The sequence below is a fragment of the Furipterus horrens genome, unplaced genomic scaffold (assembly GCF_987537825.1).
Source record: "Furipterus horrens unplaced genomic scaffold, mFurHor1.1.pri manual_scaffold_7, whole genome shotgun sequence".
Classification (NCBI taxonomy): domain Eukaryota; kingdom Metazoa; phylum Chordata; class Mammalia; order Chiroptera; family Furipteridae; genus Furipterus; species Furipterus horrens.
Window position 1 is genome coordinate 10,754,450 of NW_028327177.1, and position 13,204 is coordinate 10,767,653.

The following is a 13,204-nucleotide window of genomic DNA, read 5'->3' on the forward strand; positions in this document are numbered from 1 at the left end:
GTTGATATCTCTACTGCTTAAAAATCTGTTTCTCATTCAAATAGACTAAAGTTCTTAAAGCACACAAGACCTTTTCAGGTATAGTCTCAATATCTCTGTGGACTTTGGACCTAAATTTATAGTATAGCCTAGATTTGCTATCCAAGCTCATTTTTGGTACTTTGGTTATCCCATTTCTTCCACCCCTTTCCTTACAAAGCACTTTATCTTCAAATCATACGCACATATTTCAGCCCTTTCATAAGTTCATTCCTGCTTGCTCTCTGTCAGGAATGCTTCTTTCCTCATCCCCCATCTCTGCCATAGGGAACCCCTTGTTCTCTTGTTCTTCTGGTATAACTCACTTTTTCTTCCCTAACATATCTAGGCAAAATTAACTTTTTATTCTTTCCTACTACTAATTTTATATTGATGTTGTAATTATGTCCCTTACTTTCTTAATAGATTGCCAACTTATTGGGGCAATACTCTCATACTCCATTTTTTGTCCTGAATACTCAGTGCGCATCTGTTTAAACAAATTAAACTTTTGTCATATTTGAAACATACCATCATTTTTCATTGGTTCAAAAGTTAACTAGTAAAGATGTTATAATAGTAAAAATATCCTTGTCCTGGAAATACCTGTAATGCACTTTCAAAATTTTAATAGCCCCTTAAATGATCTCAAAATGGAATAGAGGCAACAACTTGGGAATTAGTATTCCAATTACAAGTTACCAGTTACTGCGGGGGGAATGTAGGGGTTAGCGGTTGTGGTAGCACTTTAGTATTCTAAATTCTCTGCTTCCTGGCAGATGTAAGGAGGATAACCCCTGACAGCCTGACTACCATGTGCACTGAATCATTTGTTACACTTGATATAATGAGAGAGTAATACCTAAAATCTTCCATTTATGTCAAGTTTTGCAGGCCTTGGAGGTACTCCCAGTAGCACCACCACCTGAGCCAAGACCATTGACAGCAGAAGAATTGAAACGGCTAGAAGAACAAGAAGAAGATACATTTAGAGAACTGAGGATTTTCTTAAGAAATGTTACACATAGGCTTGCTATTGACAAGCGATTCAGAATATTTACTAAACCTGTTGACCCTGATGAGGTATTAATTTAACCTTTGGTTCAAGTGTACTTTAAACTATAATACTTCAAAAGCAGAGACTATTTGAATAATTTATGTGGTTCTTTGTCTACATTCTGAACTTGTTTTCTTACATGGAAATATACCAAAAGTGTTGGAAGCACATGGAAAGTTCAATAGCTATTTAACACATTTTCCTTTTCTGCAGAGAATAGACAATTAAATTTGTCTGCTCAACCCAAACATTCTAGAAGCAATTTGTGAATGTTTTAATGCTACATGATATTATTCTTACCTACACAGTTAGACTGAGCTGGAGAATGAGTTAAGTTTACATTGAAAGGTGGGTGACATTTGGTTGAAGAAAGAGGTGTAGGAGTTACTGGAGATATAGTTGGTCAAGATTAAGAATAAATACAAAATAAAACCAGCCTTAAATAGAGTCAAAATTTTCATATTAATATAGTACCATTATTTCTTATGTATTTATTCTCTCTCCTGCATTGCCTGGCAAAGAAACTTTCCTCAAATGTTTTTATGTTAAAGAGTTAATTTAGTGATTTGGTCATTTGCTTGAATTTTAGGTTCCTGATTATGTGACTGTAATAAAGCAACCAATGGACCTTTCATCTGTAATCAGCAAAATTGATCTTCACAACTATCTGACTGTGAAAGACTATTTGAGTGATATTGATCTAATCTGTAGTAATGCTTTAGAATACAACCCAGATAGAGATCCTGGAGGTGAGTGTTCATGGAGTTTTTTTTTTTTTTCCACAGGGTGGAATGGGGGCTGCTAACACTTAGAGGGTTGATTTTATACCAGTTGCTGCTATATGATAAACATTTTACATTCACATTGCCAAAGTCCTTCATCCCTTTCTTCAAAGGTGGACACCATTAAGTTTGTGGATGTCTTTCTAGATATTTTCTGTGCATATACCCATTCTACCCTCCCTCAATCTAGTAATAGTAGAATTTATAAAGTACAGGATTTTAAAAATTATGTATTTGTTCGTATATAATGATACATTCAAATATTCACGTATTTGAGATAAACTTTTTTTTTCCAAAAGTAATTTTTCCTCAGGGTATTTTTTAGCTTTCTATTCCCGTTTTATACATGCAATATCCTTAATATTTTCAGTGGATAATTATTTTTTAATAGTCCATTTTCTGCATTGTTCTCTCCTCTAGTACATTGGCTTTTAGAGTAGGTAGGGCTTATAAATTAAACCGATTAGCATAGAGACCTACTGAGTTTCTTCTGCAATTGAAAAGCTCACTAGTCTTCTACCCTACCTTCCCTAGGCTTTTCCTTATGTATAGTTTAGAGTTCTGAAAATAAGCAGTGGGAAACAAGCTACCCAACTGGGAGGGCTACTTGATTGTGGAAGAAAGGAAGCCTTTACCCAGGAAGCGCAGAGGGCTTTTTCTGTTTGGTTGCTGTCAGGCTGCTGCTGCTTCTCTTTCTGTGTGTGTAGCAGCCTAAAATTACTGTAGGCCATTGGTGGTCAAACTATCAAACATCAGAATCTCCTAAAGGACTTGTTAAGATACAGATTGCTGGACCCATCTCTGGGTTTCTGATTCTGTAGATACAGGGTAAAGGCCTGAAAATTTGCATTTCTGACCAGTTCTTGGATGCTTCTCATGCTCCCACACCTCAGAAACCAATGTTTCAACTTTGCCCAGCTTTTCTTAGGCCCAGATGCCATGTTAGAAGGCCCCTCCAACATCCCTTCTGATATTGTAGCTACACCTTGGGTGTGAATATTGCAGCCTACTGCCCATGAGAGGGACTGATGCAGTCAATGTTGTATTCACTTATGTGCCTTCTGTCTCAGCATGTTCTTACAGTAGTTGGACTCATTTTAGGATTTTATCCGGTGTTTCCTATAGGCTTGCTCTTTCATTGTCTTTGCTTAGTTTCTCTGTCAATGCAGTAACATTCTGTGTATCACTTCCAAAATTCTTGTACATTCTGGTTCACTAAGGACACTGATAGCCTTCCTTTCTGGGTTGCCTTTTTTTGTTGTTGTTGTTGTTTTTTGTCATTAATATTATTTGGTCTTGCTATTGATAGATTTCTTTTTTTTCCCCCTCATATTTCAAAGGGATTTGGATAGGACATAACAATAAAATTGCTTAGATTTAGTTTGCCATATTGAATTAGATGTCCAGAACACTAGATTAGCACAAAGAACAGAATAACACGCAATTTTAGTAACTGTCACCACTATTCTTGGTAAACTTAAAAAAAAAGGGGGGGTGGAATCTTAATGGCTACAATCTTAATCCAAAATGTTGAGAAAATTTTAAATCATTTATTTCTCAGATCGTCTTATTAGGCACAGAGCCTGTGCTTTAAGAGATACTGCCTATGCAATAATTAAAGAAGAACTTGATGAAGACTTTGAGAAGCTTTGTGAAGAAATTCAGGAATCTAGAAAGAAGAGAGGTAGGAAAATAATTTGGCATCAAAAAAAGATGCTTTTGATGTAGTGCAAGTCCTTTTAATTAATCCTTCAGGTAATTTTGAAATCTGGAAATTTGATTTGACATTTCATATGTATTTATAAGGTTGTAGTTCCTCCAAATATGCCCCATCTTATTACCACGTGATGCCAAAACAAAATTCCACTCCTGCTGGTGATAAAAGATCAGATCCAGAGCAGAATGAAAAGCTAAAGACGCCCAGTACTCCTGTGGCTTGCAGCACTCCTGGTAAGTACACTTGGGTAATTTTTATTTATGAAATTGTAATCTTTATGCTCTTCCAATGCCATTTAGTTTTCTTCCTTGGTTTCCTTTTTTTATATTGATGTAGTGAATTACATTCATTTTGTGAATATTGAGGCAGCTTTGCGTTCTTTTTTCTACAATATATTTTATTGATTGTGCTATTACAGTTGTCCCATTTCTTTTCTTCCTTTGCCCCCCCTCTGCCTGGTACCTCCCTTCCATCCAGCAATCTGCCCCCCCCTCCTTAGTTCATGTCCATGGGTCATGCATATAAGTTCTTCGGCTTCACCCTTTCCTATATTATTCTTAACTTACCCCTGTCTATTTTGTACCAGCCAATTATGCTTCTTAATCCCCGCACCGTTTCCCCATTTCTCCCCCTTCCCCCTCCCAGCCGATAACCCTCCAAATGATCCCCATACCTATGATTCTGTTCCTGTTCTGGTTGTTTGCTTCATTTGTTTTTGTTTTTGTTTTTTAGATTTAGTTGTTGGTAGTTGTACATTTGTTGTCATTTTAATGTTCATATTTTGATCTTCTTTTTCTTAAATAAGTTCCTTTAACATTTCATGTAATAATGACTTGTCTGGAAAGTACTTTATCTGCCCTTTTATTCTAAATGTTAGCTTTGCTGGAAAGAGTAATTTTGGTTGTAGGTCCTTGCTTTTCACCACTTAGAATATTTCTTGTCAGTCCCTCCTTGCCTGCAAAGTTTCTTTTGAGAAATCAGCTGACAGTCTTATGGGAACTTCTTTGTAGGTGACTCTCTGCTTTTCTCTTGCTGCTTTTAAGCTTCTCTCTTTATTTTTAGCCTTTGGCATTTTAATTATGATATGTCTTGGTGTGGTCCTCTTTGGGTCCAACTTGTTTGGGAGTCTCTGTGCTTTCTGAACTTGTATGTGTATTGCCTTTGCCAAATTAGGGAAGTTTTCTTTCATTATTTTTTTCAAGTAAGTTTTCAATTTCTTACTTTCCTCTTCTCCTTCTGTCATCCCCATGGATATTGGCACTAATGGAGATGTCCTAGAGTCTTCTTATTTTCTCCTTTTTTTTTTTTTTTTTATTCTTGTTTCTTCATTCTGTTCTTGTTGAATGTTTATTTCTTCCTTATGTTCCAAATTTTTGATTTGAATCTTGGCTTCCTTCCCTTTACTGTTGGTTCCCTATGGATTTTTCTTTATTTTACTTACTGTAGCCTTCGTTTCTTCCCTTATTTTGCTGTGCTCAATGAGTTCTCTGAGCATCCTTATCACCAGTGTTTTGAATTCTGCATCTGATAGGTTGGCTATCTCCATTTTTAGTTCTTTTTCTGGGGTTTTGTTCTGTTCTTTCATTTGGGCCATATTTCTTTGTCTTCTTAATTTGGCAGCCTCCTTGTCTTTGTTTCTGTGTATTAGGTAGAGCTGCTTTGATTCCCTGTCTTAGTGCACCTGTTAAGTTGTATGGGGCAGAACCCTAGGTATCACCAGGGCGGGGCAAGCCTCTTCAGCACTTTGTGGCTCTTTGTGGGGGAGGGGTGAGAGAGGGGACAGTGCCGCTGCCTGGCTGCTGGAGGCTTGCTCAGCACTTGTCCCATTTCCAGTCACTTCATCCCCTTCCTGTATGTGACTGGCACCCTTCTAGCTGTTGTCCTGTTGGTGGTCCCCAGAGTCGGTGGGTTGCATGTGTTCTAGGACTGTGTGGGCCCTTTAAACGGACTCTCCTGAGAGACTGGCAGTTTCTTCCACCGCCCCAACCCCCACTGGTTTTTAGAGCCAGAAGTTATGAGGCTTTATTTTTCTGGCACTGGAACCCTGGTCTGCGTGGTCTGGTCTGGGACTGGGGTTGCTCACTCCCAAGGTGTCCCTTCTGGTTTTTATGCATCATGTGAATGTGGGACTGCCAGTTCCACCAGCCCTCGCCTGGCCACCGCCGTACCACGTCCTTTCCACACAGCTCCCTGGCTCTGTCCCCTGTTCCCGTTTGGATGAGTATGGCTTCTTTAAATCCTTAGTTGTCGGACTTCCATACAGTTTGACTTTCTGGCAGTTCTGGGTGTTTTTTGTTTTGAGCTTAGTTGTGATTCTTATGGTTGTGCAAGGAGGCAAAGAGTGTCTACCTATGCCTCCATCTTGACCAGAAGTCCCAGCTTTGCATTTTTAAAATAAATCTAGGTTGTAATGATGTGTACTTGCAGTCCCAGTTCGTCTTTGATTTTGATTTGAAACTGATTTTCACTTCCTAAGAATTCTAGTCATTTCATGTTTCTCTTTATTCTTAGGGTATAACTTTACAGGGTGCAAATCCAAAGCTTGTGGGTGTTCCAAAGACCTCTCTTCCTTGGCAGGGTTTTAATTCCATTTCTTGTTCTTTAAGCCCCATGAATGTGAAACTGTTAGCTTCTCAGTCTCTCAGTTCTTCATTGTTTTCCCAGATTTGGTTTTCATAATTCCTCAATGTCTTATTAGATCTCCAATGCTTTTAAACAGAAATTTAGAAGTGTGTATGTGTTTTACTGGGGTTGGAGTTTTCCCTTATTGTATTTCAGGTTTGTCTGTTCTGGGGTAATTGATTTGAGATAGATAGAGTAAGCCCTAGTTTTTCAAAAATGGGAAGGGCAGGAGGGAAAGAAAGGATAAGAAAGGCAAACCAGTAAGAGACCTCCACTACCAGAAGATTCTTGGTCAAATCAACTTTTAAGTGAGTATATACATATGAAAATTAGAGAAATGAATAATGACTTCCTTAAAATAATCCATTCAGAGCTGTATAACAATAGGATTGCATATATTAAACCTTCACCAAAGACACATACAAGAATGTTTATAGAACAAATATTCATAATAGCCCAACACTTGGAACAACCCAGATGCCCACCTACAACAGAATGTGAAAATGTGGGTTATTATACAACAGAGTTGATGACTGAATTTTAACGACATTTAGTAGTTAGATGAATCTCTCAAGCATTTATTGCAATATGGTTATGCTGTTTCTGGTCTAGACAGAAGTTTAATCTTTGTGTACCTTAGTTTCTTTATCTGTAAAATGATGTTGATAATGTTAACAAACTTGATCAGGCTAAAAGTGAAATTTCAATGACTTTTAGTACACATGAAGGACTTAGAAGAGTTCCTGCTGTATGGTAGGTACTCTCTAATTGTAAGCCATATATGCAGCAAATCATTCATTGCGCTCCTTAAAATTATTCAAGACTTAAAAATATTATTTTAGGTAAAATTCAGACTCCTCAAAATGGTAGTTTATTACCCACTTCTTTACCTTCTCGTAGTACTGTATATTTCTGTTTCTGTATTCCAGCCACTCAAAACTATGGTGATTTCTCCAGCTCTGTTCTTTTCTATCTCAGGAGGTATTTTTCCCTCCTGTTACTTAGACTTTAGAAAATTGTTGAATGTTCTTTTATCCTTTTTTTTTCTTCTTCCTTTTTTTCAATTCTTCGCAGCTCCGTTGAAGAGAAAAAACCGCAGAAAGTCTAAGTGGTACTTAGGCACCATAACAAAACGAAGGAAGATTTCACAGGCCAAAGATGGTAGCCAAAATGTCACAGATGACAAAATTGAGAGTGATACAGAGGAAAAACAGGATATAAGTGTAGACCACAATGAGACCGGAATCACAGGAGAGTCTTCAATGGAAGAAAATGAAATGCAGCAAAGTGCTTCTGGAAACAAAATAGATTTGGGAAATAATTTAAGTACTTGTAGTATTGAGAATGAACTTCGATCTGGAAATGCTACAGCATGTGGAGAAATGAAAAATGATGAGATTGCTTGCAATGGTGGAGATGCTTTTAGCTCTCAAATAATAAATGTTTCTGATGAAAATGAAGCAAAGGGTAAGTCTCAAACAACTTACTAATTTTTTTAAAAATTATTTATTTGTTTGTTTATTTTATTTTATTTTTAGAGAGAGGGGAAAGGAGAAAGAGAGGGAGAGAAACATCACTGTGTGGTTGCCTCACTCATGCCCCCATCTGGGGACCTGACGTGCAACCTACTCATGTGCCCTGACTGGGAATTGAACCAGTGATACTTGGCTCGCAGGCTGGCGCTCAATCCACTGAGCCGTAGCGGCCAGGAGATACAATTTACTTATTGTAAAAGATGTTTTAGTCAAAGTTCTTAAGCAGCTAATTACCATCTCAATTTATTCCTTTTTCCTTGTCTTTCATAGTACAGGTGTTAATTCATTAGGAAAGATAGCATTATCTTTCTTTAATAACTATTAAGCTAGTGAATTACACTATGGCATCAAACCGACCTGGGTTTTAGCCCCTAGTCCACTACCTAGTAGCTTGTGATGTCAGGCAAGGTTCTTGACCTATCAGCCTCAGTTTTCTCTTCTGCAAAATTGTGGTAGATAGTTGCGGATAATTAAATATTTTGAGGACTGGGTAAATAATTCATCTAAAGCATGCAGTAAAGCGCTTTGGTTATACAGTTTTTTAATCTAGCAGGATACCCTCTCATTTTTAAGCAAGATAAGCAGTTTCCTGTGACTGCGGAGTGGTGTAGAACAACTGTCACTCACCTGCATCATTCCTCTGCTCACATTGTAAGTTAGATCCAAGGTTATTTACACTCTAATGATCCTGCTCCCAGAGTTTCTTATTGAGAATTGTCTTCCATCTGGATCTTCTTAGATATTTGACAGATTTGTTTGTCCTTTGGAAAAGGCAAACTTTATTTGGTCTTACTAAGAAGAAAGCGGTAACAAGGTCAGAAACTGATTTTGGTCAAAAACAAGTATTAACTAAGTTAATGACACTGGTTTTCTTTAGTGGCCTATATGCCTAAGAAAAGCCTTTTCAAGGACTTCCTTGAAGTGAGTTCCGGTGTGTTTGAGTAATCATAGCAGAATGGACTAAGACACAGCCTTTCCAATGTGGGTATTTTAAATGTTAATATTGTGACTATATAATTTAGTATGTTTTGTTTGGGTTCAGGGTTGTTTTATTTTTCTGTTATTATTATCTTCTTTAAAAGGACACTATTTCCTGGGACTTTTACTTGTTTACATGTCATGAGATTTGGGTTCTTGTCCGGGCTCTTAAAACAATTAGGTATGTTCATCTTAGAAAAGTTTCTTCATCTCTCTTGGCCTCATTTTCCTCATCTATTATTGAGTAGATTGTTCTAGGTCAGAGATAGGCAGATTTTCTGTACATGGCCAGATACTAAATATTATCTATCACAGCTACGAAACCCTGCCAAAAAAGCCATGCTGACATGCAGATGTAAAATGGGAGTGGTTGTGTGCTAATAAAACCATAGCTGGTCTATGAGTGGTCATTTGCAACTTCTGTTCTAGATCACTGTGGTCTCTTACAGCTCTTAAATTCTGTTAGTCTTATGCTAAATAAAGGAGAAGACAGTTTAGGATCCCCTGAAATACTCAATTTGAGAAATACTTCTCAAATGTTCTTAATTTTTGAGTGTGTGAGTGGCACCATCTTAATCTTACAGCAGAATCAGTATACCAGAATTGGTATTTGTGCATTACTAAAATATGGCCTGCAATTTAATCTGCCAAATATTTATTTTAGGCGTTATAATATCTGTGAACCAAATAGTGTTATTTAATTACTCATTCTAGAAATGTGGACTCTGCGAATGACTCGAGCTAGACGTTCCCAAGTGGAGCAACAGCAGCTCATCAGTGTTGAAAAGGCTTTGGCAATTCTTTCTCAGCCTACACCTTCACTTGTTGTGGACCATGAGCGATTAAAAGTATGTACATTGAAGTTGTGATACTTTCATTGTACAGATTAGTAACATAACCCACCAAAAGAGGACTGTGATGGTATAGTGTATCAATCTGTCGTGTAATAAAGAATGATCTTCTGTGAAAGGATTATTTTGGTTTAGAGTAACTTTTATAAGGTTGTGATTGGAGGTGGCTAGTGTGTTGATATTATAGTTTAACAGACTTGTCTACATCATTGATCCCCTACATTGTTTTTACGGTCATTACCTATGACTGTTTCAGTTTTTACTTAGTCAAAGAACCCTGAAGCGGTAAAGTAACTCACCAGTTATGTTCTTTCTCTTTCTGTTACACATAATGGAATTAGTTATAACATAGTGCAATAAAATACCCTGAAAAAAAATTATTTTTTTTCTTATTAATCTAGTTTGAGATTATTTTTTAATCTGTGGAGATTTATGACTAGAATTGAAATTGGCAGCCTCCTCAGCTATAGTTTTTAGGATGGGAGTTACCCAGGGCAGATACCAGGATCATAGAATAATGTTGCATCGGATGACTTAGTCTGTCCTCTTTCTGGTTTATATGCTAAAAATTTCCAAAGACTTTTTTTTAAGTTTATTTTATTGATTATGCTGTTATAGTTGTCCCAATTTTTTTCCCCTTTGCCTGCCTCCGCCTAGAACCTCCCTTCCCTTAGCAATCCCTCCCCGCTTAGTTCACGTCCATGGATCATGCATGTAAGTTCTTTGGCTTCACCCTTTCCTATACTGTTCTTAGCACCCCCCTGTTTATTTTGTTCCTACCAATTATGCTTCTTGATCCCTGCATGCTTTCCCCGTTTCTCCCTCTTCTCCTTCCCAGCTGATAACCCTCCAAATGATCCCCATGCCTATGGTTCTGTTCCCGTTCTGGTTATTTGCTTAGTTTATTTTTTGTTCTTATTTTTTAGATTCAGTTGTTGATAGTTGTGGGTTTGTCATTTTAATGTTCATAGTTTTGAACTTTTTCTTAAATGTGTCTTCAATATTTCACATAATGTCTTGGTGATGATGAACTCCTTTAGCTTTACTTTGGGAGGCACTTTATCTGCCTAAATTAGAATATCTCAAGAGAATTTACCTTTTACATGTAAACAATCATATTTTCTTTTAGAATCTTTTGAAGACTGTTGTTAAAAAGAGTCAAGGATACAATATTTTTCGGTTGGAAAATTTGTATGCTGTAATCAGCCAGTGTATTTATCAGCATCGCAGGGACTATGACAAAACAGCACTTATTCAGGTAAACTAATCTATACAAGAATTGACTGATTTTATGAGAATTTTTAAAGACCATTGTTTAATATGTGCATTGTAGATTATTTCTAGGTACAATTGAGTTATGTACTCTTAAAGCAAGCACTTCACTAGTTCACATTTCTCCTTTTATAAACAGTGGAACCTGTAGTATCAGTAAACTATGAAAAATCTTTATTTTGTGTGTGTATTGAAGATACCTAGCCCCTTTTTAAGATAGAACTATTTGTCTTTACTTAATATTGCTTTACAGTGGGCATTAGATATTGTCCACTGTAGGTATATTTTAAAAACAGATATTGGAAAAAAGAAAGCAAAAGAAAATTTAAAAATATATATTGGAGGGTACCTATATAGTATAATATAAATAAATATAAATATTACTGGTACCAACTATATACTATCAGTGTATTTTACATATAGTAATTAATATATCTACTGAAGTATACTGTGGTATCTACATAGTATATATATAATACTAGTACCTCTAAAATATTAATACCTATAAGTATATCAGTGCTTTAGTTATAACTATTTGAATTTCACATAGGAGAACTTAATGAAGTCCCATCAGTGATCTCAGTTTATGTGACAGTCTTAAATTCTGAACTAAATTTCTATTGTCACTATCAGATATGTACATGGGTAATGAATTCTTAAGGCTGTTTACTGAAAAAAAATAGTGATAATGTTTCTTTAGCTTTTCCATTTTGAAACTTACTGCTTTTTCTTCCTACCCTTTATCTAGAAAATGGAGCAAGAGGTAGAAAACTTCAGTTGTTCCAGATCATGATGTCATGGTATCACATTCTTGATATTCTGTTTTTATTCAGTTCACCGTCGTCATGTTCACATAACCAATGCAAGATGATATCCTGCATTTTTTAAGGAAAATATTAAAATAGTATAAAATATTTAAACCTCCTTAATATATATGTACATGTGTAATATAAACTACAGAGATAACTGAAAATAATGGGAGTTTGACAGAATGAGGCACTATAGTAACAGTAATGCTGTAGAGCATATCAGTTGAAGCGTGGCCAACTCTTCATATGAAATTACTTGATAGCTAATGTTTTATGGCACTGAAGAGTAATTAATGACATTGACTTCTTTTTGTCTTAAGCACTTTTAATTTTATTTTTTTAATAACAGTATTACTGTGTCATGCTAGAAACTTAACCATTTGCCAGCCTTTTTGTTGTCTTTGTGGTCTTCCGTGCCCGCCTCCCATCTGCTTTTCACTTGCCCTGCCCATTCATTTAAAAGCCAGTGTTCGAGTCATGGTTTGCCAGAGGACCTTTGACGAGTTCTGGCTGTGCCACAATTCTGTACTCAGATGTCAGAATTAATGCTTTTTAGATGAACTTTTTATAATTCTAATTTGGGTTAATAAATATTTTTAGTTAAGTTTTATAATTATACACCGCAAACATATTAATAACTACTTTGTTAAAACAGCTTTTTAATCGCACAGAGTTTTTATATTTGAAAACTTTATATCCTTTAAATTTGTGTTTAGGTTATATTCTATAAATACTTTTTATATACAATTATATAAATATTATAAATTTTGTATTAATGATACCAAAAATACATTTCTTTCCTAAAGGAATAAAACCATTCACCGCCACGCATATTCCTTTTTTCTTTTTAGCAGCCTTTTTAAATATTTATAAAATAGTTTCTGTTGGAAACCTTCAAATGAAATAGGGGATAATAACCTCTTATGAGAGATTCTGGGTCCTAATAAAGTTGAGCTGACTTTTGTTGCATTATCTGGATATTGTATTTAAAGCCTTCTGAAACCCAGTAATTGAAATACCTTACTTAATAGATACTATCTTATGTAATGCATAAAGCAATGCCAGTCACTGAAAACATTCAAATATGTGTATATTCCTAGATTCATTCACACATACACACACACATACTATTTTTATTGAAATTTATTATAATTTATTCCAGATGTGTCTTTTATAACTAGGATTTTATTTTGTATGTATAATTTTTATAATAAATTATAAATCTGAAAATTGTTTCCCAAATTTGTTTTTATTTCTTTATCATATAAAAATATCCTAAAGATAATTTAGTGTAAAGATTTATAATTTACAATACTGTTTACATTGGAATGTTTATATACTATATGTTTTTTAGCTACAAAGACTAATTACTTTCTGTTCTTTTCTTGACATACTATCTGCAGACATGGGAAGTAATATGTGCATATTCATGTGTAGACCTTCAAAACCATGCTGAAATAGCAAGCCTGAAATGATTCTTTCTCATTTTTTGCTTAAAAGTGAAGTCAGTATATAATAAGTAGGGAAGAAAACGTAATGAAGCATCCATATTGGAAAAAAGTA

The 13,204-nt window shown here is 35.6% G+C and overlaps 1 protein-coding gene across 1 annotated transcript in view; it reads left to right on the forward strand.

The window, feature by feature from the left end:
* Window positions 1-12,819, forward strand: part of ATAD2 (ATPase family AAA domain containing 2) — a 58,235-nt gene extending 45,416 nt beyond the window's left edge. Inside the window, exons 21-28 of the mRNA XM_090283398.1 lie at window positions 905-1,101; window positions 1,665-1,824; window positions 3,419-3,541; window positions 3,664-3,807; window positions 7,271-7,663; window positions 9,424-9,557; window positions 10,690-10,818; window positions 11,581-12,819. Coding sequence (XP_090139524.1) covers window positions 905-1,101; window positions 1,665-1,824; window positions 3,419-3,541; window positions 3,664-3,807; window positions 7,271-7,663; window positions 9,424-9,557; window positions 10,690-10,818; window positions 11,581-11,625 — 1,325 coding nt within the window. The 3' untranslated portion in view covers window positions 11,626-12,819. The remainder of the gene's footprint in view (window positions 1-904; window positions 1,102-1,664; window positions 1,825-3,418; window positions 3,542-3,663; window positions 3,808-7,270; window positions 7,664-9,423; window positions 9,558-10,689; window positions 10,819-11,580) is intronic.
* The last annotated feature ends 385 nt before the right edge of the window (window positions 12,820-13,204 follow it).